This window comes from Mollisia scopiformis (genome assembly GCF_001500285.1).
Source record: "Mollisia scopiformis unplaced genomic scaffold LY89scaffold_19, whole genome shotgun sequence".
Lineage (NCBI taxonomy): Eukaryota > Fungi > Ascomycota > Leotiomycetes > Helotiales > Mollisiaceae > Mollisia > Mollisia scopiformis.
The window spans coordinates 239,485-262,066 of NW_017263599.1; the positions used below are offsets into that span (position 1 = coordinate 239,485).

Below are 22,582 nucleotides of genomic sequence, written 5' to 3' on the forward strand. Positions count from 1 at the left end.
CCTCAACTCCAACTTCCCTTCTCCACATTCTGTGATTGATTCCCCGTACATGTAGTCATATACAAAGCATTCCCCGAGAAATAGAAACTGGCCTGCCTTGGTTAGACGGAACGCATACGGAGTAGCCCCGCCGAGCATTACGCAGATAATGTCGCCATCTCTTAATAAAGTAGGCCCACAGCCTAAATGACCTTCAAACGTTCTAAAAAGCGTTTTTTCCATGGATATTATAATGCACTTTAATTCAAAGTGTACACCATTACTACCATGCCACTCTATTTCTATAGAGCCCGAGCAAAAATTCGCATGCGACGACACAACTACCTCCTGTACTACCCAGAGTCGAGAAAAGTAGAGTCATTCGAATAATGTTTTGCAGTGCATCCCAGCCGACGGCGTTTTGTGGCGGCAAACCACATGTGGCCACGTTATATCGAAAGCCAATCGATATAGTATGTTCGGGTAGGGACCCGTCATCCCGAGATGTAAATCGAATATCTGATGAATTAAAGGCTTCGCGTTCTATGCTGTGCGTGTGTCGATTGGGCCTAACTATACTAAAACTGTCGTTGCAGCAGAACAAATTTCTCTCATAATCCCTATTTGCTGCTTCCGCTCCATATTATCCTGGTTGATGCAGACTCTATCAATACAGTTCTGAAGAACGGCAAGTCGCCAGCAGGTCCTCGGGCCCGCCAAGACTAATTCTCCGCTAGTTCTTTCTGAGCACCATCGAGCTAACTCTCACATCACGAATTTTTCCCTCTGCAACTTCTCACTGCCGAACAGAAGCAAAAGTAGAAGAATGTCCGTTCGTATGCTATGCATTATGCACGTAAGCAATACTTACAGGCATTGTCCTGTACTCTGATTAGTCATCCATACCTTTCCCAATCTTGAAATCTCGATCCCTTGAATACATCTTCAGAACATAAAACTTGACGTATCGTCTCAAGTGTCTCATTCACGAATGGTCATTGCTCCTTGCAATCGTAGTAATCGATTCGCTGATTTGAGGCTCCAAAGGGAAGCGACAGTATGAAGCTGAAAATCCTTGCCCCTCTCTCACTTGCTTTCATTGGACGATGCTCAGCTGGAGGCAGCCCCACTTGCGTGATTCTCCCTTATTTTCAGGAGTAACAAGGAACTAATGTTTACCATCAGTGTCAACAATTGTCCTCGGTGTTTCCTGCACTGGTCTACTTTCCCAGCAGCACAGCATATTCGGCATCTTCGGGCGAATACTTTACTGAGCAGGAGTTTTCAATAACGCCCGCTTGTTTCTTTCATCCTTTCACGCCTGCAGAAATCGCTACGGCATTGTCCATATTATCTACCAGCAACTGTCCATTCGCAGTGAAGAGCGGTGGCCACGGGATTTGGGGTGGTTTAGCGAACATACAAGGCGGCGTAAGTATTGACCTTGCAGAATTTAACGAGGTGGATATAGATGTTGGAAAGCAGGGAACAGTTGCCCGGGTAGGTGTAGGTATGAAATGGGGGGATGTTTACAACTTCCTTGGAGCTAGAGGATTGGTAGTAGTTGGAGGCCGGTGGGGAAGTGTTGGAGTTGGAGGTTTGATCTTGGGCGGTAGGCTCCTCCCGCCACTCTTCCACGTCTATGGAAGGAGGTGTAAAAATTGATATGTTACAGGCGGCATATCATTCTTTTCAGCAAGAAAGGGATTTGCCTGCGACAGTGTTGTGAACCATCAGGTAAGAGAAGTATAAATTTGGGGCATTTTACTAGGCACCCACCCAATCTTCTTTGCTTAAAAGATCAATTCTCTTCTGATCATCTATCCGAGCTTGAATATTGATCTTTCGGATGTTTATATTCCAGTGCGTATTCAAGCTGTGGTAAGTAATCAGAACAGAGCGGATGATCGGCTCAAGCAGTGAGCAAATTCAGTCCAGCATACTAAACAACGCCTCTTGTTCTTACGCGATTCTTCAGTCTAGGTTTCTAACGTCTCCAGATTGTATTGGCATCCGGAGAGATTATAAATGCGAACGCGACGTCCAATCAAGAATTGTGGCAAGCTTTGAAAGGTGGCTCTAACAACTTTGGCATCGTAACGCGGGTAGACCTGTTGGCCTTCCCACAGGGAGATTTCTGGGGAGGGTTGATTATCAACCCTTTCAGCGAAGAGGCATTCGAGCACTTCATCAATGCCCTGCATATATTTTCAAGCGACCCCACATACGATGAAAATGCTTCTCTGATCTTTACCTACAATTTCGATTCATCTACACGGACTTGGATTATCATCAGTAACGTCCAGTACACAAGTATAGCTGGCTACCCCTCCACTCTGGAGCCTTTCACAAGCTACGGCCCTCAGCTCATCAATACTATGAGAGTCTCGAATCTCAGTGATTTTGCCATCACAAATAGTGAGGGAGAGGAAGAGGGAACAACACGGTAATTGACATGCTTTTGTTTGACAAAGATAATACTGAGCAGCTGAAGGTGGCTCTACTTTACTCGAACGTATGTCAGCTCTGAGGTCCTCATCCGCCAGATCTTCGAAATATTTAACAGCACCGTCTATAACATGCTCTCCCTTATCGAAGAGGATGTTACCTGGAGCATCACCGCCGAGCCCTTCCCACCAATCTTGACTCAATACGGCAAGTTGAATGGCGGGAATATTCTGGGACTTGACCCTTCGGATGGGCCTTTGATTCGCAAGTTTACCCTGCTATTACATCTTTCTTAGATCAAGAGGCTCAACTAATGCGCCAAACTTCAGTCTTCCTCGCGACAGTTACCTGGCATGACTCAGTCAATGACTCTCCCATAACTCAAGCTATTGAAATCTATTTCTCGCAAATTGACACCCTATCAAAGTCCCTGGGCTTGTACAACAAATACTCGTATTTAAATTATGCGTATAAAGATCAGAAGGTTATGAAAGGATACGGAAAAGAGAACTTGTGGCGAATGAAGAGTTTAAGTAAGCAATTTGATCCAGAAGGCGTGTTTCAAAGATTGGTTCCTGGGGGGTTCAAATTGGATGACTAGGAGGAGAAGAGGATATATATTGATTTGCGAGGAGAAAGAGAGCATATTTGCCATGGAAACACTAAGGCGTTCAAAAGTTCACTCGGTTACAGTCTTGGAGATAGGCTTTCGATTTTCTTTTCGTAAAAGCTCGTGGATTCATTCGTCAATCATACAACCCTGCCAGCTCTCTTGATCACTCGATTCATTTTAACTACTGACTCCAATTTGAATAGTTAACCAAAGCTGGGTACCTCAAAAGTTGATATTCAGAGCAGAGTAAACAATCAGAATGAATTTGATCTCTTGAAGCAAAGAAGATCAAAGTATATGCCGAGTAAATCTGTGCGCTCTTGCAATTTGGCAAGGCAGATACATACAACGAAAGACGCGAAACAATGGAATTCGATTTTAGAGACATGCCTAGGGTCCAGATATCTGCGGGCAAATTTCTGTGAATCTCCCTCAAGCCCTTGAACAATAAGCGAGGTCTACCCCTCTAGCGACATCTCCTTTCCGGGGGCCATATTGAATTGCAGCCAACCCTTTTACTGGGCAATGGACGGATCCCCAAGGCATAGTGGAGTTGGTCTGGATTTGATTATATATGGATCTTTCCGTGGAGAGTAGCTAATTTGGGGATCTGTTCATGAGGATTTGGTGGTGGGGACAACTTCCGTTGAATGATTTCCATCCTAGCCGCTTCTGTAAAGGTTCTTCGTCTTAAGATCCCATGGAAAACATCAGACGAGACGTTATACCTCAAGTAGTGATCTAGGCCCGAAAAGGCAAGGCACCTGAACGTAATTTACAAGCGAAGTAGAGGTCCACTACGTACATTCACTACAGGCAATTACATACTATTAGATCCTATCTGGAACCCATTACCTGGGTTATAATATGTTGATCCTTCACAATCTTACCAATCTTATCCACCTCCCCCTGATTCATACCCCACCGTCTCAACTCCTCCTCTTCAGGTACAGATCTTCTCTCATACACAATATCAACCGCAAGACTCTTCTGTCTTCCTAAGTCCAAGTCAATACCCAGCATCGACTTATCTGCTACAGCAAGCTCTATTGCAAGTGCTGCATCCTGCCAAGCATGTCCATGTCCCTTAACACCTTGCCGCTGCCAAACATTATAGCAACCCTCAGAACGACAACCCCAGATATCCAGGAATGCGTGAATCATCTCATGTAACATTGTTGCTAGGTACTCTTTGAATCGTTCTGGACGGTTCTTGGTTTTTGTCCGAAAGAGAGTGATACAAGCTTCCATACGCTTCTCATGAAATGGATAGCTCCATTTCAACTGATAGCTCTTATCTTGATCCGTGCGCCCCATAAGATGCTCTTCCGCCCCTTTCGGTTTCTGCATAACACACTTTACATGTGGGCGTAAGCTGCCGAAGAAGAAAAGTCTGTCGAACAGAGTTTTGTAGGCGCCCATGACGTCCTCGTCTTTTCGATGCTCGTCTGCGGGTCCGAGGTTGAAAATACTTTCTGTTCGGAACCATATCAAAGCTTTCTGTTGGATGTGAGTAAGCTTGTCACCTCTGCGTTGTGCGAAGGAAACTATTTTCTCGGATAACCATGTTGAGTTGTGTCGAGATTGTGTGAAGAGAGGTTCGTTGATAGGATTATGGGCCATAGTGGCTTCGTGGATCCGCTTATGCGTTTGATGGTTGACCATGTTGAGGATTGATGCACGGATTACATCGAAAGTTGATCACAAAGCTGTGGTATATTGAAATGTCACATTTTAAGACGCAGAACTGATGCTCCCATGTGAATGGACACTTTGCAACTAGTCTATTGACTGTTTTCATGATGATCTGTGAGTCTTTTGTGTACATAGTCGGATGAGACGACCAGATATAAAGTCAATGAATCTTGAGACATCCTTATGACTATTCTCTGCATTGTCTCAGGTGTACTTGTCAAGTTTTCCACAACTCAAGATCTCTCTTTTTTTTTTATGAATTAGGACAGAAGTCTCTCCGCCTTCACCGTTCAAGAGAAGTACTAGATTTCTGTGAACTAGTTCCTTTTGTCTTCGCAGCTATAGCTAGTAATAGACGTGACACGACTTTGGCACATTCATCTAACATGTATACACCAGCAAAGCCCAAATACTACGCTTTCCTGCCTAAGCAAATCAAAAACGGAAACTTCATCTTCGTTCCTCCTTCCCCTCTCACCACCCCAGCTCCTGGACTCTCTTCCACAAATTTATCCATCTCAAACGCCGTCTCGATCTTGACATCCACAAAACCCGCCTCCAACAACATCTCTTCGACCTCCTTCCTTGGAATCCCATGTCTCTCCACACCTTGCATTTTAGCCTCTGGATGGAACCTCCTAGCTTCCGGACCAAAGTCCTCGAAATCTGTCAGTGCGATACAACCACCAGATTTCAGACATCCGTGCATAGTCTTGAAGATGTCTTCGAGAGATGGGATATGATGCATGACTAGGTGGCTAATTATGAGGTCGAAGCGACGAGGAGGGAGATTGTTGTCAGCTCCCCTATTCAAAGGATCTAAGCGAATCCGTACATCGTCTGGACCTTCGAGCAAGGCGCAGACAGGAAGAATGTTCTTGACTTCAGGCTGCTTGGCGAGCTTGATGTTGAATGCGTCGATCATGCCTTGGGCTGTATCGACTGCTATCAACGAGCGGATGTATGGTGCTATCATGAATGATAGGAGGCCAGTGCCGCACCCAATCTCTAAGACGTCTAGATCCTTGCCATTGCCTTTGATTTGTGGATTGTGGTCAAAAATGGATTGAAGTGCGAGAGAGCTTGCGACATGGACATCTGGATTTGTGTCCCATGCCGCCGCTTGAGCATTGAAGCGATTCTCGGTCATAGTTGTAGAGTCGGTACTTATGTTGATGGGATAACAGTGTCTGGGTTGTCCATGTAAGCTGGTAAAGAGAAACAAGTGTGGGCCGTCCGAATTCGCTGCCTACCCCGCGTCTGAAAACAGTCACGTGTGACTAGATTCAATAGGAACTGCCAGCAGAACGGAGGGTATGACTAAACCGAAAGATTCATCTAAGTGCCTCGATACAAAACTGGTAGTGTAGTGTTGCTCCGCTAATAGCGTTGCAATTGACTTTGCCATTGATAGCCCAAAGTCGCTAAATCAAACATTCCCATCCTTAGAAACCCCCTCCGAGGTAACAAGATTCTTCGAACCAAATCCTTCTCTCCGAACCTTCTTCGACATAAACTGTTGAAATCTCCTCTGATGCTCCGATTCTCCAGGAATGATTTAACCGACATGCAAACCTTCTCTGATCATCATAAAAAAAAGCCTCTTCTGGGCTTCTGCTAGTAGAGCATATTCGCATCGTCCAATATCTTTAAATCTCTGTCTTTAAAATACCCATCGGTCAACATTGAGCCCCAAATCCTCGATTTTCGCATCTCGAGCAAGCGGTCTAGGTTCCGCAATCTTTGGGTCAAGGTCTGGAAGAGTAATTGCTGGACGCTAATCTAACGAGCTTGAGACCACAAGGCCACAACCATGCAACCAGCGCAAGTCTCAATGCCTCCGCTGGTGCCTCTTTGCCTATATCGTTCCGCTGTTGTCGGCCGTCTCGACGTCTCAAGTCTTCTTGAACAACGAAAGGGAATTCGCAGCCAAATCATCTCCAGCAATACCGACAGCTGTCATCCTTCCCGTCAACAGGAATAGTGAGTACTGAAAATACTGGACTCCGTCCTGCTCCCAAATACTAAACGAGCACAAGTGACATCGATCATCACGTTGCCACTGACTCAAAAAGTATAAACCGTTCCCAACAACCAGAAAAGACAGTGAATTGAAAACATATATACAAACACCACCTCGACCAACACCCACACCAAACCACCACTCCTCCTTCTACACACCTATCGATTCGCAGCAATCGACCCATTCGCCCTAACCGCCGCCTCCCCACCACTAACCCCACTCGCACAACTCATCATCCCACACTGCTCCTCCAACGCCGGCATCGACACATTCCCGACCTTCGTCGCCGTCGCCGCTGCCTGCCACAACATTCCTATCGCCGGCAATACCGTACAGCAGCGATTAAAATTGACCGCCGCCGTCGCATCATTCGTTGACATCGCACCGCTCTGCACACTATCCAGATTACTGACGATACTCCCAAAATTGCCCATCAGGATCTTGCCCGCGTTGACGCCGGACGTCGAGAGGCCCGCGACTTTCATCATGGTGGCGAGTTGGACGGGCTCGTCTTTTGCGAAGACGGTGGCGGAGGCGAGTTTGGTGGTGTTTTGAGGGTCGTTGAGGTAGGCGTTGACGGTGTAGACACTGGTGTTCCAGTTTGCGAGGGAGTTCTTGATGTCGGACATTGTGGGCGGTGTCGCGGGTTTGAGGACTCGTGGGGTGGCTACTTTGGCTGCAGGCGTGGATGTTGCGCGGAGGCTGGTGCTGGTTCGTCTTGGAGGTGTGGTCGCGGAGAGAGCGGTGCTTGCGAAGAGCAGGTAGATGATTTTGGAGAGTTGCATGGTGATGTTGATGTGGAGGAAAAGACAGAATCTTGAAAGACGTTGTTGTCTAAGGAGTGACCATAAGAAATGAAGTAAACAGATTCGAGCACCGGGCTCGAAATCGACTAATTAGAAGCTGGAAAGAAATAAGGCTGAGCAGAGGAAAAGAAAACAAGCAAGAGGGTATTGCCGCATGCCAGGAGAAGCTCAAAGTGGGAGAATCGCAACGATATAGTGAACCCACATTAGGTTGGCTCGAGCTCTAACCATAGGAGTAGATTCATCCACTAACCGTTCTGCTTTGATCCCTTTTTCATAAGAGCAGCAAGAGGAGGCGATCTTCTCCAGCCAAGCATGATTGACATATGGCATCCGCTTGGAAGATCACCAGATGCGCATGGCCAAGAAAGCATGTCACCGAGAATTAACAGTACATCCCCGGATGCCGAGAGGAATGGAACGCCATATGTATTGCGAGCATGGGCGAATGCTCGCATGAGCTACTTAGTCAGTGGCTGACCGTTTCGTTTCGAAACCACGATCGAGCCTGAGCGCAACCTTGGAACAGATCCCCCGCACTGCCACTACCCACTCGACGGCAATGACGGCACTTTGATTCGAACATGAAAGAAAAAGGCCTCCTTATACGAGCTTGTGCGCTGTTCATCTGAAGATATGACTCCAATGACAGCAATGCACGAAACATCATTCTTTTGCGATCGACTTGAAACCATGTCGAACCGCAGCTGATCATCAAGGAATAAATGCATCCGCGAATCGACGCCTAGAAGACGACTTGCTTATGAGGTGAATGAAAAAATTGCTCATAAAGAAGAAAGTACACAACGAAACTTTCGGGAGGAATTCCGCACTTTGAGAAATGAATATGGAGGCAGCTTCTTCGCTATGGTAATGGAAAAGATTCATGATCAGCAAATACTGAGAAGTGAGCTGATATTCAATTCGAACAGTACGTTAGCTAGTATTCGAGACGGTGCTCGTACACGCTTCGCATCGAATGAAGGCCGTCCGTCGATGACATCATTTAGCAACAGGTCGCATCGTTGGATCTGTCGACATATTGCATTCAAAATGGCCGGGGCTTGAGAAGCTAGATCTGATATGCTGAATTAGACGTCGGGAAAGAAAGAATGAAGGGTTGACGAGAAGAGACGCCGAGGTGGACTCGGTAAGATGGCATCGACACGTGATGACAACGCAACTTCCATCTTCCATCGCAGGTGACCAGTGGAATGGTTCATATAAATTTCATGCTTGACTCTCATTCCTTCACTTCCCGAGATTATCTCAACATCTTCGAGTCTATCGTCTTGACTAAACAAAATCTAGATACCATCTGACAGTAGAGGCTCAATTGTAGTGTGGTTGCTTGGAATAACAAGCCAAGGACCTGGTGGGATGCTGAAAATAATGTAGGATCTTAACAATATAAATAGAATAATTAGTTTGATAGCAGAGCTCAAGATCCGTTATACAAAAGTACTTGGTGCTATCACAAGTGAACAGCGAGAACAGCGCGAATAGTGCGAAATGCGCCAAACGCGCAAATGGCGCAAATGGCGCAGAAAGCGAGAAAAGCACGAATCTAGAAAATGACTTGACCAAGAACACAGGAACCACAGAAGAGAATAAACTATGTACTAGAAGTAAGGAGCCAAAACCATGCGATGCCGAAACTTAGGACTTTCCAACCTGTGCTTTTATGTTCATTCTCATCCTCTCTTCTCATCTCGCCTCTTCCGCTTTCCGGCTCCAACTCATCTTTCATGAGCTATTGCCAACTGCTGCTGACCGTGGTAGCTGTAGCGCAAGTTGCTGGAACAGTGTAAGTGTGGTTCGGGTCCGCTTCCCAGGTGACTGTTCCATCGCTGGCGACGTTGATGAATTTATATTGGATGACGGTTCCAGGAGCAAAGCTCAGAGCGACGTCCCATAGTGGGTTAGAGGAAGTGTAGGAACTTGCGGAAAGAGCAACGGCGTCCAATGTATCCCAGTCTCCGAGTGATGCCACGCTGCCGGCGATCTTGATCGTCTCGCCGTACGTCGTGGTCACGAGTTCATCGAACGTGACAGCTACGGATGTGGCGGTCGCACAGGATGAAGTAGTGCTGGTGGAGGTGGTAGAAGTTGTAGTTCCGGTTCCGGTGGTTGTGACAGATGTTGAGGTAGTGGTTACTGAGCCTGAGATGGGAGTTTGGCTAGATGGCCACGAGCTTGTCGGTGCGGTGGAGTAGGTTCCCGTGGCTGAGGTTGAGGAGCACACTGCTGGCACACTTGAAGCACTGGGCTCTCCCCAAGAGTATGGCACCACACCTGCTCGGCGAGCTGCTGCTGTCAAGAAAGCTGCATATGACCATGTGAGATCGTATGCTGAAAGGGGGACACCGTTGGATTTTGAGAATTGCTCGGACAGGGAGCCGTTTGACTGTGCATAAGTGGCGACGACGTTCACGTAGCCATCTGCATATGTCTTGACTGCATTGTACAGGGTGGTGTAGGTCGACGTTGAAGATGCGTAAGTGCCAGCCGCGACAGATGAGCTGAAGTCCTGAAAGAATGCGAGGGAAGTGGAAGTTACAGTGATGTATCCTTGCTTGTTCCAAGTGTACAGAGCATCGTACAACTGCTCAGCTGCTGCAAGGGTATTCAAATACCATGGATTGCCTCCTTGGTAGCTATCCTCTGGGTATCGACCGACAGCCACAGCTGTTCCTTCAGCGATACCTGAGTTGATGGTATAGATAGATCGGAAGGAATCTGTAACGACCTTGTGGTTCGCGAGAGCACGATCGGAGCAGCTGTATAATGTCAGACTTATCAGTGACGTGTAGTAATGAACTTACGGTTGGAAGGTGGTTGCATCACAGCCAGCTGCGGGGTCAAACTGATGGATGGCACCAAGAAGCGTGTTGGCATCCTTGCCAGTACGTCCGTTATTCTCATTGATGTTCGCGAGAATGTACCCTTGAGAAGAACCCCAGAAGCTTTGCAAAAAGCAGAGAACTTGAGGTGCTTGAGAATCACAATAGGTGCATGATTTGCCGAGAAGAGAAGCTAGAGCACTACCCTCAACAAGTGCACGATGCTGGGCAGTGATCGTGAAGAAGCTGGAGCCATCAACTTCTTCCCAGAGATCGTAGCCAGTATTATTCCTGAGACGCTATCAGCGGTGTTGACCACTTGGAAGCATATTGACTCACCAGTACTGTGTAACATATGACAAGTCATTCTGGATGATTGGCCAAACCAAAGAGCTGGCAGTGGAAGAATACCCATTGTTGATCAACCATTTCGAGTAAGTAATCAAAGCGGTAGCACGAAGAGCAGGACCATCTCTTTGAGGGCGGCCCCACGATCCCGTGAATGCAGATTCATCTGCATTGAACTTCGGCTCGCCAAGCCCACCACTGGAAAGACCACCAGAAGGGTTCGACACAGTCTGGATATAAGCTTGAGCTTCAATGTAGTTCTCAATCTCGGTCTGCAGGGACGAAGAATAGCTATTGATGAACGTGTCCACAATGCACTTGAATGTCAAGGCAGAATCACGTGTCCAGGTATAGAAATCTGGATCTTGTCAACTTGAGCTCTTGAGGGATTTGTGAAAGTCTTACAATCCGGATTGGTCTTATCAGGCGACGCCACAACGATTCCAGAATTTGCACCAGAAGCACAAGCTCCTGCAGATCCGATGTTGCAAAGCATATCTGCCAAGGCAATAGGACTTTCCGTAGCAATGAAGGAATCAACAGAACGCTTCACAAATTCTGCTTCGCGTTCCTTAACTCGACTTGGATCAGGTAAAGATAGAACGGCTTGGATAGCAAGACTGCCAACTGCCGCGAGAGATGCGAAAGAATACATGATGGGCTGAGAAAGAGTCGAGCCAAGAAAGGTGATATTGAAGCAGGTAGAGAGAGGGATGAGGATAAAAAGGAAAGCAGCATGAATGAGATACATCTTGACTTTATATCAAGATCCACCCCTTGACTTCACAGTCCAAGCTCCTCGATGGCGATATTCGTGACCGTCGAGTTTGGCCGACGTCGTCGCCGCCGCTACTGAGTCGAGATGCATCAACCGCATTCACAAATCTCCGTTCGTGACTTCTGCGCTGGGCCTGCATGGAATGACGATTTCGCTGTATGGAGAAGGAGCGCCGTGAACGAGGTGAGGATCTGTTCGCTTTCTGGCAGGTCGAAATCGCAAGGGCAAGCTGGAGACCTCGGTGAAAATCAGGGGAAGTGCTGGTGTGGAGGCTTGTGCCAGGTCGCATTCGGTAGTCAGTCCCGAGTGAGGCGCATCTTTATCCCGTCAGACGTGCGGGAGACACAACAGGGAAGTTGACATTGTGAATCTATGATTGGAGGTCAAGATGCTGGCAGTAGAGCTAGAATCGAGGCTCGCTTAGAGGAAATATAAAACTGCATAACATTTATAGGGCGTCCTGCATCTCACGGAGGGCATCAAGCTGTTTCTGGCTCCAACCCCGCATGTTGGGGACCCCACATTGCCCACAACTCCATCCTTATCGGTCCGTCCCCTTGGCTCTTGGTACTCCACCCCAGAGTCTGGCACGCGAGGCACGTTGTCTACCGACATCTTACATGCGAGGACATGAAGTGGTTGGCCGAAGTCCTCGTTGAAGAGGGGTGCAGACACACGCAATGGGGAGAGATTTATGGAGACAACCTTAAGTCATCTGAGCTTTTCAAAGTCTATCAGATCTCACGGAACATAATTCACTCCGAGGAACGTCCGTCTACATGGCATTTGTCAAGAGTGGTGCTCTGATCTCTGGGCTATGATCTTTGTAGTTGTGTCTCCGTCCCTTGGCTCCGCCAGGTTCGGCTCAGAATAACCGGTATGCATGTATCTCTTGACAGATGACAGCGGCATCTCCCGCATCTGGGCCTGGCTAGAACTCCAAAACATTCCCAAAATCTTGCTCAAGAGCCTCGAGCCGCATGTTCAGTACAATGGTGATTTGAGATGTAGAGTGTGGCCGGTTCTGTATTTGCGCCTCAATCTTATGCACATGAGTCTTTTCCGCGGTTGATTCCAGTTGTTGGAGATAGCTGCTGGATCCATCTTTTTCGAGGCTACGATGAGCCAAGGAGAGAGTTGCTCGACTTGGGAGCGGCGGCATAGACGGTGAGAGAGAGGCTAAGGTAGAGGCAAGTTCGGACTTGAGGCAAGTAAGCTGAGTGGTCTTGGATGAATGGAAGATCTTCTCTGCATTGGATAATGATTGATAATAATTAGCCCTGTACCCATCTCACCTTGTATTGGCAGACACATGTATAGACCGTGATGTATACTGAACGCTGGTCCATCATCATCATCGGGCCGTATCCAGCACAAGTGGTTGCAGGTGCATGCCATCGAGACCATAATCCGCGGCCATTGTCTTCCCGTGCGCCTAAGTTGTCGCCACCTGCCCATCGTATGCCTCCTCCACTGTCTTTCTAGCTCGACATTATATGCCCAAAGCACCTCTATCCCGCGAAGAGGCACGCAATAACGCCGACCATCTGTAAATGCGCCGACGAGGTAGGTTCGAAAGCAGAAAGGGATCCCCAGATTCGTCATGTAGGAAGCTAGGTTTGTCGAAAACCTCATCAGCCAACGGCCATTCGGTATCGAAACGGAATTAACGTCCTTCAGAGCACTCGTCCACCGAACTCAAACCTCGCGGCGAATTCAGGCTTCGTGAGTGACCGATCATTCTGAGATCTGTCGATCGGATGATTGACATCATGAGTTACCGGTGAAGGTTGATGGCTCCATAGAACGATCGAACTGCCGCAGCAATCGACCTTACAACCGGAGCTGAAGGGACTGCTGGGCACAGATCTGTGTTTGTGGAAAGAAAAGAAGAAGCTTCTTCGCGAACGAAATAAAATTTCGAAGCTGCGTGCGGCCGCATGAATCCACTTTTAGCTTTAGCCATATATAGTTAGCGTAGTCTACGATTCTGTCCGCCATGAATTTGTGAGATCCAAATCAACGTTACAGCGCGACACCACACACAACACTGCAACCATGGCAGACGCAATCTCTATCGAGGAGACGAACAGGTTACGTGTGTCTCTGGGCATGAAACCTTTGCCTGTACCTGGAGCCGGCCCTGTATTTAAAGAAGCATCTTCCGCTCCTGCTGAAGAAGTAGGCAGTACGCTCGAGTCACGACAAGCCGAAGGCTACGAGAATTATCGCAAACTACAAGAAGCCGAAGAAGCGAAGAGAAAGCGCGAAGCAAAGGCCGCGGCTATCAAAAAAGCTCGAGATGCTGCTAAACGATTCACGCAATTGGAAGGCAAGGGCCTGGGAGAGGCAGATGATGATGGCGATATGGATGCGAAAACCTGGCTGATCAAACAGAAGAAGCGACAGAAGGAGATCGATAAAGCTAGACAGAGAGAAAAAGAATTGGCGGAAGCTGAAGCAGCAGCCGCTGCGGAGTATACGGCTAAAGATCTTGCTGGTGTCAAAGTCGGGCATGAACTGGATACTTTTGAGGAAGGCGAAGAACAAGTCCTGACGTTGAAGGATGCCACTATCGACGAGAACGAAGAGGAGGGGGATGAGCTTGAGAACCTGGACCTCCGAGAGCGCGAGCGTCTGAACGAGAAACTGGAACTCAAAAAGAAGAAGCCTGTCTACAACCCACACGATGACGAGGAAACCGGCAAAGGTATTCTATCCCATTACGACGAGGAGATCGACGGTAAGAAGGGCAAGCGATTCACGTTGGATGGTATGGGAAGTACGGCCGAAGCTGCTTCAGAAGGCATATCTGCACAGAAGATCAAGCCCAAGGCAATAAGCCTTGATTTCTTGAGTACGTATCACAATCCAGCGACTTCTACATTGATGTCTTTTGCTAACTATGTTGTAGAAGACGAACCAAAGTCCGACTACCTAGACATCTCAGAGATCAAGATCAAGAAACCCAAAAAGTCCAAGAAGAAGTCTACTCGACAGAAAGCTGCAGACGAGGACGATATATTCCCAATGGCCGAACAAGCACATACCCCACAAGACGGAGCTATGGAAGTCGACCAGCCAGCTCAACTTGTCAAGAAGAGAACTTTTGAAGACACGTCTTTTGTTGACGACGATGATCTTCAAGCTTCGCTTGCTAAGCAAAGGAGAGGTGCTCTCAAGAAACGACAAAAGCTGAGGCCAGAAGAACTCGTACAACAAATTCGAGAAGAGGAGTCAGCTACGCCAGCGGCGGATACTGAGGAGGCAGAGGGTGGTCTGATAATAGACGAGACGTCAGAATTCGTTGCGAATCTACAGAAGCCTAGTGCACCTGAACGGAAGCAGCGAAGATCCTCATCACGACAAGCTGAGGCTGTCACAGCGATGGGTGACTCTGATGAAGAAGGTGATATTGATATGGACCGATCATATGCCAACGTCGAAGACGAAGAGGATCGTTTGGAACGACTTAAACGAGAAGCATCAGCTCTCGATGAAGTGACGAACAACGGCCTCGAAGCAGAAGCTACACTTGATCGGGGCGTCGGCGCCACGATGAGACTTCTAAAAGAGCGAGGTCTAATTAAGCAGGAAGAGAATGGAGATCTCAATGCGATCTTCAGACAGAAGCAATTGTTCTTAGCTGAGAAGCAACGTCGCGAGGCTGACGCTGAAAAGAAAGCTAGAGCGCAAAGAGAACGAGACCGTGCTACTGGACGATTGGATCGCATGTCTGCTCGAGAGAAAGAAGAGTATGCACGACAACAGAACACGTTCCGAGATCAGGTCGAATCACGCCAGCTTGCTGAGCATTTCAACAAAGAATACAAGCCAAACGTCGAACTGAAGTATATCGACGATTTTGGAAGAAGCATGAACCAAAAGGAAGCTTTTAAGCATCTGTCTCATCAATTCCACGGCAAGGGAAGCGGAAAGCAGAAGACCGAGAAGATGTTGAAGAAGATCGAGGACGAGAAGCGAAGAGAAGCCCAGAGCTCGCTCGATGGGAGTCAGATGGGAGGTATGAGCAATGCTACAGCACAGCAACGAAAGAAGCAGAAGCAAGCAGGCGTCCGACTTGCTTAGTGGAAGAGGGTGGCTGGACTATGGGATGACAAGGTGCAACCTCCTCACTTGTACTTAAATTTATGCAATGCTGACAAAATCTTGAAAGACGATGTCTGCGGAAACATTGTGATCCAACTCCTCATTGAGGTAAGTTGCTCCAGTGTCCGATCCCGTCATCGAGGTAGGTCTTGCTTCCCACGCCCGATCAGAGACTTTCTCTGCTCTCATATCTCACTGACTCATTGCTCGTTCTGATTGTCTCTCATTTTTCATTCATCACTCGATACCCTGCTTTCCCTCATCTATTCTATCTCAGGAAGCAGAACCTCGTGATAGTAAGCTTCATTGATTCAAATTCGTGTCGTGACTGTATATATATAGCCATGGATACCACATAGAGGAAATGCAAACAATCCAAATCCAAACTGCGACTTGACAATGCCACGTGACCAGTAGCCCCTCCCGTCACCACCTTCACTGTCAGAAAACCTCTCTTATCAAAGCATGCATGTAGATACAACAGCTGCAACAAATTCTCGGCGTCCATACTCCGGAATGGAATGCGAATACCTAGCTAGGTCTGGCCCGAAGTTTCGCTCCCACGTGCTGCGCAACTCCTTGGCGACCCGACGTCTTGCAAGACGGGCCGCCGTATTTGACGCGTCGCAAGACCTGCAATAACAATCAACCTTTGGACCATTTGAACTTCAGCATTTCGAATCGCAATCATTCGTCCCTTTTATTAAAAATGAATATGAATTGCTTAGATACGGGAGTGTAGGCAGTAAGCCGATAGAGCTTTCGAGGTGGCCGTCATCGCCGGACCTTAAGCGATTCGAAAAGGGGTACGTTTCTCAAACCATTTGCTACGCTCGTCTAACAAGTACGGAGATGCTTACAAGCATTTCATCTTATATTTTTCATGACACTGAAGCCAGCAATACCTCGCTTGCTGGATCATTTTCTAAAGCTTCATCATGAGACGCCAAGTCGAAGAATCCGACCTTCCAGATTTCCTCCACAACTCCCCCTTCCTCCCCATCAGCGATGGAGTCGCCTACTCCTACCCCAAAGCTGTACCTCAACCCAAACCCACACTTCGACAACTACTTAAATCCAAACCCGTGCGAGCATCGATCGCCACCTTCTTCGGCCTGCTCATATTCCTCTACCTCCGGTCTCGATTCCGAAGTGCTCACGTGCTGAATCGCCTCACCGGCCCCTCATGTTATTTCACCACGCCTCAGATTCCAAATGAGTCCTATTTAACTCAAGACGTCGATTGGTCTCAATTCGCTTACGCTCTTTATGCAACGAATGTCGAGTATCTATGTAACGCTGTAATGCTTTTTGAGAGTTTACATCGATTGGGAACACGGGCTGAGAGATTGTTGATGTACCCTGAGACTTATTCGCTGCTGGATACTTCCGGGAGTGTGGAGACGACATTGTTGCTGAAAGCAAGAGATGAATATAGCGTTAAGTTACAGCCGGTGAAAGTGCAGCATGAAAATACCGCATATTGTACCCCACTCCCCTCTCCTCATCCAAACCCAAACTGACAATCCACAAATAGATTACGGACCCAACTGGGCCGACTCCTACACCAAACTCCTCGCATTCAACCAAACCCAATACACGCGCCTCATCGTCCTAGACTCGGACTCAACCCTCCTCTCCCCCATGGACGCCCTCTTCTTCCTCCCCACCACCCCCGCAGCCATGCCCCGCGCCTACTGGCTCACCAAACCCCTCCTCTCCTCCCACATCATGGTGCTCACCCCGTCCCCCTCCTCCTTCGCGCTGGTGCAAACCGCCATCAAGAAAGCCAGATACGGCGTCTACGACATGGAAATCATGAATTCGCTCTTCGGTTCCGCGTGCCTGACCATCCCGCACCGCACCTACGCGTTGCTTTCAGGCGAATATAGATCCGAGGACCATGAGCCGTTCTTGAATTTGGAGGTTGAGCTCGATGATGGCAGGGAGAAGGAGGAGTGGAATCCGGATGTGGTGATTAATGAGGCGAAGTTGGTGCATTTTTCGGATCATCCGTTGGGGAAGCCGTGGGTGGTGAGCGAGGAGGAGATTAGAAAGGTGGCGCCGGGGTGTGATAAGATTAGTGGGTGGGAGGAGGAGTGTAGGACGAGGGATGTGTGGTTGGATCTTTATGAGGATTTTAGGAGGAGGAGGAAGGTAAGTTTCTCCCCTTTCTAATCGGTGAGAGGGAATTTGCTGATAAAATGTGTAGAGGATTTGTGAGGTGGTTTGATTGCTGTTGGAAAGTCGGGTATGTGTGATGTTAGACTGTTGGAATTGAGGCGTTGTCCGACGAGACATTTTGATGATTGTACAGGCAAGCTGTAGGATGGGCTCACATGTCACAAAGATTTTGGGACATTTGAATCTTTTGTTGCACGTCGCACCTCTATAACAAGGCTATTCAAGTAGAGCTATCCAAGTAAAGCAAAGCAATTCGAATATAGACAATCAGCACCGTCTTGAATAGAGACGACAAGCTAAAGAAGGTTACATCTTAGTTTGCTAATAATTGCCCAACAATAACCCGGCATTTCTCGTTGCACCTTGTACTGCTAACGTTTTGTAAGAAATCCTATAGAAATAGAGTAAAAATTGTTCGAAGAAAGAGAACTGTCTACTTTTGATACACATGGCAATATGTGATTATTTTCCTATGCATACACAGGATTGAGCTATGTTTTGCACTATGATTCTTAATCGTCGCATGTACAGCTTCCAGATTGACTTTGTCTCTTGGGGGCTAATACTTCTATTTCGTATCGCGAGTATATGTACGGTTGCTGAAGACCCGAGTCCCCTTGTCACTTCATCAATCAAGTAAACAAAGCCGACAAATTACTCAACTCTATTCTCTATCTTATATGCTATAATCTATAAACTACCCTATTCCCCATACGCCAACCTCTTCATCTCACTGCCAACCAACTTTGTAGCCCTCATAGCCTCAGCACTCAAGGCGCGAGCTGAAGAAAGCCATGTGTAAGAGTATCGAAATGATGCCAAGCAACCTTATTCCCAGCTTTCTTCAACTTTGTTTCGTATTCAACGCCAACATCTCTCAGAGGATCAAAACCGCAAGTGAAAACGGCCGCTGGGGGAACGTTTTTCAGAGAATCAATCGACTGCATGCCAGGGGAAACGTATTTATGTGCTGGAGGGGTGCCGCGGGGTAGATAGTGATCTGCGAAGGAGAAGATGCCGTTGCCTGATAATTTGTCAGTTCCGGTATACGCTGAAAGGGAATATCAAACTCGCATTCTAAGTACAACCCTGAGTTATTCTCCGAAGCAGCTTTCGTGTCAAAAGGTAATCTTGAGTTCGGGGTCGAGGCTGGTTCTGGTGCCTTCGATAGGTAGGTTGGCGGAAGACATGGTGACCGAGTTCCTAAGTTAGAGATAGCTTTGTAACAATGGGTTATTGACAGTGAAATAGGAGGATATCAAACCTGCTCTATATATATTATCACATATCTACCGACCTCAGTAGTTAAGCTATTGCAGAAACTATAATATCACAGCTGATGACGTTAAAAAGCGCAGTCTAGCACTTGCTAGGAACATTCGGAGGAGACTCAAGAGCCTAGGAGTTCCACATGGTCTCTAAAGATATTAAAGCCATGCATGCTGTTGCAGTAGAGACGGATGTACGGAATCCATTAATGTTGCTTTGTGTACTGAACAATCGTATCTACACGAACAGACTTCTCGGACAAGTAGCCGTACGAGGTTCTCTTGCCAATTCGGCACTTGATTTTGCTCCGTAACAGAACCTTCTCTCGATACTTCGAGGATTGTGTCTCATAGAAACGGTTCCAGCATGCTTCCTCTGAAGAAGGGAGGACGCGGACGCGGCCACGGATATAAATGAAGAACCGTGCTTATGCACTAAGATAGAAACGGGCTAGCTCCAGGACGAGAGTCCTCTTATGATGACTCCCACTGAACTTCGCTCCACATGCTATGTAGTGAGTCAAGTAGTTGATTTGACTTCTCGGATGATGAGGATCTTCGACCATTGTTCTTTCGTTCTATCATCGTTCTCCCGATAAGACCTGCATAAGGATCCTATTCGAGTTTAGTGCGCTCGCTACTATGCGTACGTTTAGACGACGACTGGCCTTCTCCATCTGTGTCTTCGCAGAAGTCATTTTCTCTTCCTTAAAATGACAGAAGGTCGCAAAGCTGTAGTTGTTGGGATCAGTGGCTGCTCATCTAGTGGGAAGACGACTTTAAGCCGCTTACTACGAGACATCTTTCCGAACACCTTCGTTCTTCATGAGGACGACTTCTACAGACCCGAAGTCGAGTAAGTTCTTTTCCCGTTTAAAGAGGACAGAGAAAGAATGCAAACAAGTCATACAATAGTTCGGAACTCTTTCGACTCTTAGTTCCTGTTCTTTCTTTGCCTTGTTTGCCAAATCATCACGTGTAGTTGACCCACAGTACAGTCTTCCAAAGAAACATGACTTGCTCGACTGGGATTGCGCAGAATCTTTGAACATTCCAGACATTGCCAAGTCTCTCGACTATATCAGCAAGACTGGCACTTTTTCGGTCAGTCAAGTCTGTTTCGTTCTCGCAGGTAGAGAAGCCTAATTCGCATCAGCCGGACCTCGACTCGAAGGAAGACAAGAATTCCCTAGGAGAATGCCCTGTCTCTGATGCCACGATCGCCGAACTCAAAACTCGAGTCAAGCTCTGGACATCATCCGGCAACCTAGGCTTCGGTGTCCTCGATGGTTCTCCGAAAGCAGTACGACTCTGCGTCTTCGACGGTTTCTTGCTTTACTCAAAATCTATGGCGGCAATCCAACCACACATGGACATCAAATTTTTTCTCCGGGTAAGTCACGCAAAAGCCAAAGCTAGAAGAGAGGCACGGAGCGGATATGTGACTCTTGAGGGCTTCTGGGAAGACCCGCCGGGTTACGTGGACAACATCGTTTGGCCGAATTACGTCGAAGATCACAAATGGATGTTTAAGGGCGAAAACGTTGAAGGAGACTTTAAAGACGACATTCTTAAGGAGTGGAACATACAATGCCAGCAAGATGGCTTGGACATTGACATGGAGACTACTTTGAGATGGGCTGTAGAGAACTTGATGGAGCAATTGCCCGCGCTAGTCAAAGACCTGTGACAGGGTACAAAGTCTTTGTAATCTCACATTTAGCTCTATCATCTTCCGACCTCTCTTTGTATCTTTCTCGCTTCTCCAGCGAGGTCAAAGTATCTCTGTGTCAATTCATTCACTTTTGCAAAGAAGAGCCCACTCTTGTCATCATTTGATGCAAGCGATCTCTCCTGCTCAATGACCACGTTTAAATTCAAGTCTCAGAGATTAGTCCTCAAGTCAAGTTTTGGCAGAGAAGTTTTGTGCGCTGCACAATGACCAAGCTTTCATGTTGGTGGATGGTCGCAGTGCAAAATTCAGGCCAAACCACCACGTTGCTGTAAAGTTACCACAACTGTATAAACTACTTGCTTCTATTCACAATTCAAGTTGCCAGATTTCATATTATTTTAGCTGTCAGAGCCTTTGGAGAATCTTTGCAGAGCTTAGTACTAGCGATCTCTTTGTTTCAGACCACAAGAATGCCGGACTCACAATTGACCAGAGTACAAGCATGTCAGAACTAGCATGAATTCTTGTCGCGCTTTGATGCTCTCTTTGAATTAACTTGTCTAAACTGCAAGATGAGATTAGCCCAAATGTTCTCAAATAAGAGGTGTATTTTCGTCCTTATTCTGATACTAAATTGCTCGGCTATTGCGAATTTGGTTTTCTTTGTTGATAGCAATATCGAATTGACAACGAGAAGGACACACTTCTTTCATCGACCTATCCTGCGGATTGTCCATCTAGCACTAACAAATTTGCTCTGGTGTGATAATCCGCACTCTTAAGAGCTTAGCTACAGCTTCTCAGGAGCCGGAGTCAACCATGGGTCATAGGACTCTCTGAGTATGTGTGTCTTGAAGATTAAGGTGCGGGGAGAACTCGCTTTTTATACCTTGGCCCTTTGGACGCTCGGACCTCCGTAAATGCGTGAATACTGTTTGCATATGTATTGGGATGTCTCATCCGGCTTAGTCGTACGATAACACGCGTTTCTTTGAGGTGAATCTGAATCTCGTGAAGTTAAGCATTCGTCATACTAGAACGCACAATATTCAGACGTGAATGTATGCCGAATCTACGTACTTCAAATTGATATATTGCAGATTGTAGTATTATAAGTTGCAGTAGTTTAGGTTGAAGTGTTAAAGGTCAGTGTACTCGTAGCTGTAGTGTGCCGAATCAGCATACTTTAAATCAGAGCAGTGCGAGCTGTAGTACTATGATCCGGACTGCTCTAGTTTGAAATATGATTTACTTAGGGGTTGGGGTTGGCCTCACGTTAGGCATTTCGCCTGCTGGCGTCACTGGTCAACAGGTACATAAAAGTTGGAGCATGGGAGCCAAGTTTGGACCCGCGATCCCTCCAAATCGTAGGAGGGTTGACTGCACCACCGGGCCTGAATCATCCCCTTTTGAAACAAAACGTGGGGCCAGATGGGAACCCTCAATTCTGAGAATATAATTATCGCGGTTTAGCCTTTTATAATACCACTTTCTCGACTTCGTTCTTAATGATATGTAACAAGGTTCCTTATTTCTGGAACCGATAGGTGCACAAATCTTAAAAAGTAGGTTTATTTAGTGCACGACCTAGATATCCTTCTACAAATTTCTCTGCAGAGTCTTGGGTCTTTTCAATGTTGTTTTTTTGTATTTGATTTCTAGATCCATATCGATGACTGTTCGGATAATTAGGCTTGCGCTTCGTTTGGCTCCTCACGATTACACTTTCTTATTGGCACCCGCAAGAAAATTTTTAGGAAAACGCTCCCACCCCAACATGGCGGCGGGGAGAAAGTTTCTGGGACAGCGGTC

At 47.2% G+C, this 22,582-nt stretch overlaps 9 protein-coding genes across 9 annotated transcripts; 5 read left to right on the forward strand and 4 right to left on the reverse strand.

The window, feature by feature from the left end:
- Positions 1-945: 945 nt before the first annotated feature.
- LY89DRAFT_721288 (FAD-binding domain-containing protein) lies at positions 946-3,175 on the forward strand. Its single transcript, XM_018218627.1, has 7 exons — positions 946-1,113; positions 1,165-1,591; positions 1,655-1,716; positions 1,780-1,860; positions 1,980-2,425; positions 2,474-2,691; positions 2,757-3,175. The coding sequence occupies exons 1-7, from the start codon at positions 1,039-1,041 to the stop codon at positions 3,026-3,028; spliced, it is 1,581 nt and encodes a 526-aa protein (XP_018067585.1). The 5' UTR covers positions 946-1,038; the 3' UTR covers positions 3,029-3,175.
- Positions 3,176-3,877: 702 nt separating this feature from the next.
- Positions 3,878-4,705, reverse strand: LY89DRAFT_737209 (uncharacterized protein; the record flags this gene model as incomplete). Its single annotated transcript, XM_018220230.1, has 1 exon — positions 3,878-4,705. The coding sequence occupies one exon, from the start codon at positions 4,703-4,705 to the stop codon at positions 3,878-3,880; it is 828 nt and encodes a 275-aa protein (XP_018067586.1).
- A 308-nt stretch (positions 4,706-5,013) lies between these two features.
- Positions 5,014-5,937, reverse strand: LY89DRAFT_687425 (uncharacterized protein). The gene has a single exon (XM_018215498.1). It carries the CDS (start codon positions 5,658-5,660, stop codon positions 5,148-5,150), a length of 513 nt encoding a protein of 170 aa, XP_018067587.1. The 5' UTR covers positions 5,661-5,937; the 3' UTR covers positions 5,014-5,147.
- Positions 5,938-6,901: 964 nt separating this feature from the next.
- Positions 6,902-7,543, reverse strand: LY89DRAFT_622012 (uncharacterized protein; the record flags this gene model as incomplete). The annotated part of the gene is made up of 1 exon (XM_018210957.1): positions 6,902-7,543. The coding sequence occupies one exon, from the start codon at positions 7,541-7,543 to the stop codon at positions 6,917-6,919; it is 627 nt and encodes a 208-aa protein (XP_018067588.1). The 3' UTR covers positions 6,902-6,916.
- Positions 7,544-9,317: 1,774 nt separating this feature from the next.
- Positions 9,318-11,410, reverse strand: LY89DRAFT_591570 (starch-binding glucan 1,4-alpha-glucosidase; the record flags this gene model as incomplete). The annotated part of the gene is made up of 4 exons (XM_018209661.1): positions 9,318-10,344; positions 10,390-10,698; positions 10,747-11,113; positions 11,161-11,410. The coding sequence occupies 4 exons, from the start codon at positions 11,408-11,410 to the stop codon at positions 9,318-9,320; spliced, it is 1,953 nt and encodes a 650-aa protein (XP_018067589.1).
- A 207-nt stretch (positions 11,411-11,617) lies between these two features.
- LY89DRAFT_672461 (uncharacterized protein) lies at positions 11,618-12,340 on the forward strand (the record flags this gene model as incomplete). Its single annotated transcript, XM_018213287.1, has 2 exons — positions 11,618-11,828; positions 11,988-12,340. 2 exons carry the CDS (start codon positions 11,618-11,620, stop codon positions 12,338-12,340), a joined length of 564 nt encoding a protein of 187 aa, XP_018067590.1.
- A 1,228-nt stretch (positions 12,341-13,568) lies between these two features.
- On the forward strand, positions 13,569-16,025 carry LY89DRAFT_784976 (SART-1 protein). The gene is made up of 3 exons (XM_018222841.1): positions 13,569-14,390; positions 14,448-15,655; positions 15,711-16,025. Exons 1-2 carry the CDS (start codon positions 13,592-13,594, stop codon positions 15,620-15,622), a joined length of 1,974 nt encoding a protein of 657 aa, XP_018067591.1. The 5' UTR covers positions 13,569-13,591; the 3' UTR covers positions 15,623-15,655; positions 15,711-16,025.
- Positions 16,026-16,581: 556 nt separating this feature from the next.
- On the forward strand, positions 16,582-17,821 carry LY89DRAFT_591526 (nucleotide-diphospho-sugar transferase; the record flags this gene model as incomplete). Its single annotated transcript, XM_018209658.1, has 2 exons — positions 16,582-17,128; positions 17,181-17,821. The coding sequence occupies 2 exons, from the start codon at positions 16,582-16,584 to the stop codon at positions 17,819-17,821; spliced, it is 1,188 nt and encodes a 395-aa protein (XP_018067592.1).
- Positions 17,822-19,781: 1,960 nt separating this feature from the next.
- LY89DRAFT_622024 (P-loop containing nucleoside triphosphate hydrolase protein) lies at positions 19,782-20,886 on the forward strand. The gene is made up of 3 exons (XM_018210958.1): positions 19,782-19,951; positions 20,094-20,199; positions 20,252-20,886. The coding sequence occupies exons 1-3, from the start codon at positions 19,809-19,811 to the stop codon at positions 20,783-20,785; spliced, it is 783 nt and encodes a 260-aa protein (XP_018067593.1). The 5' UTR covers positions 19,782-19,808; the 3' UTR covers positions 20,786-20,886.
- Positions 20,887-22,582: the final 1,696 nt, after the last annotated feature.

Bases quoted from the DNA above. Each gene is read 5' to 3' on its own strand.
- LY89DRAFT_784976 (XM_018222841.1), top strand. From the start codon at position 13,592: ATGGCAGACGCAATCTCTATCGAGGAGACGAACAGGTTACGTGTGTCT. The intron at 14,391-14,447 runs GTACGTATCACA...ACTATGTTGTAG, and splicing joins AATAAGCCTTGATTTCTTGA to AAGACGAACCAAAGTCCGAC.
- LY89DRAFT_721288 (XM_018218627.1), top strand. From the start codon at position 1,039: ATGAAGCTGAAAATCCTTGCCCCTCTCTCACTTGCTTTCATTGGACGA. The intron at 1,592-1,654 runs GTAGGCTCCTCC...GATATGTTACAG, and splicing joins TGGAGGTTTGATCTTGGGCG to GCGGCATATCATTCTTTTCA. The intron at 1,861-1,979 runs GTAAGTAATCAG...TAACGTCTCCAG, and splicing joins CAGTGCGTATTCAAGCTGTG to ATTGTATTGGCATCCGGAGA.
- LY89DRAFT_622024 (XM_018210958.1), top strand. From the start codon at position 19,809: ATGACAGAAGGTCGCAAAGCTGTAGTTGTTGGGATCAGTGGCTGCTCA. The intron at 19,952-20,093 runs GTAAGTTCTTTT...CCCACAGTACAG, and splicing joins TTCTACAGACCCGAAGTCGA to TCTTCCAAAGAAACATGACT. The intron at 20,200-20,251 runs GTCAGTCAAGTC...AATTCGCATCAG, and splicing joins GCAAGACTGGCACTTTTTCG to CCGGACCTCGACTCGAAGGA.
- LY89DRAFT_687425 (XM_018215498.1), bottom strand. From the start codon at position 5,660: ATGATCGACGCATTCAACATCAAGCTCGCCAAGCAGCCTGAAGTCAAG.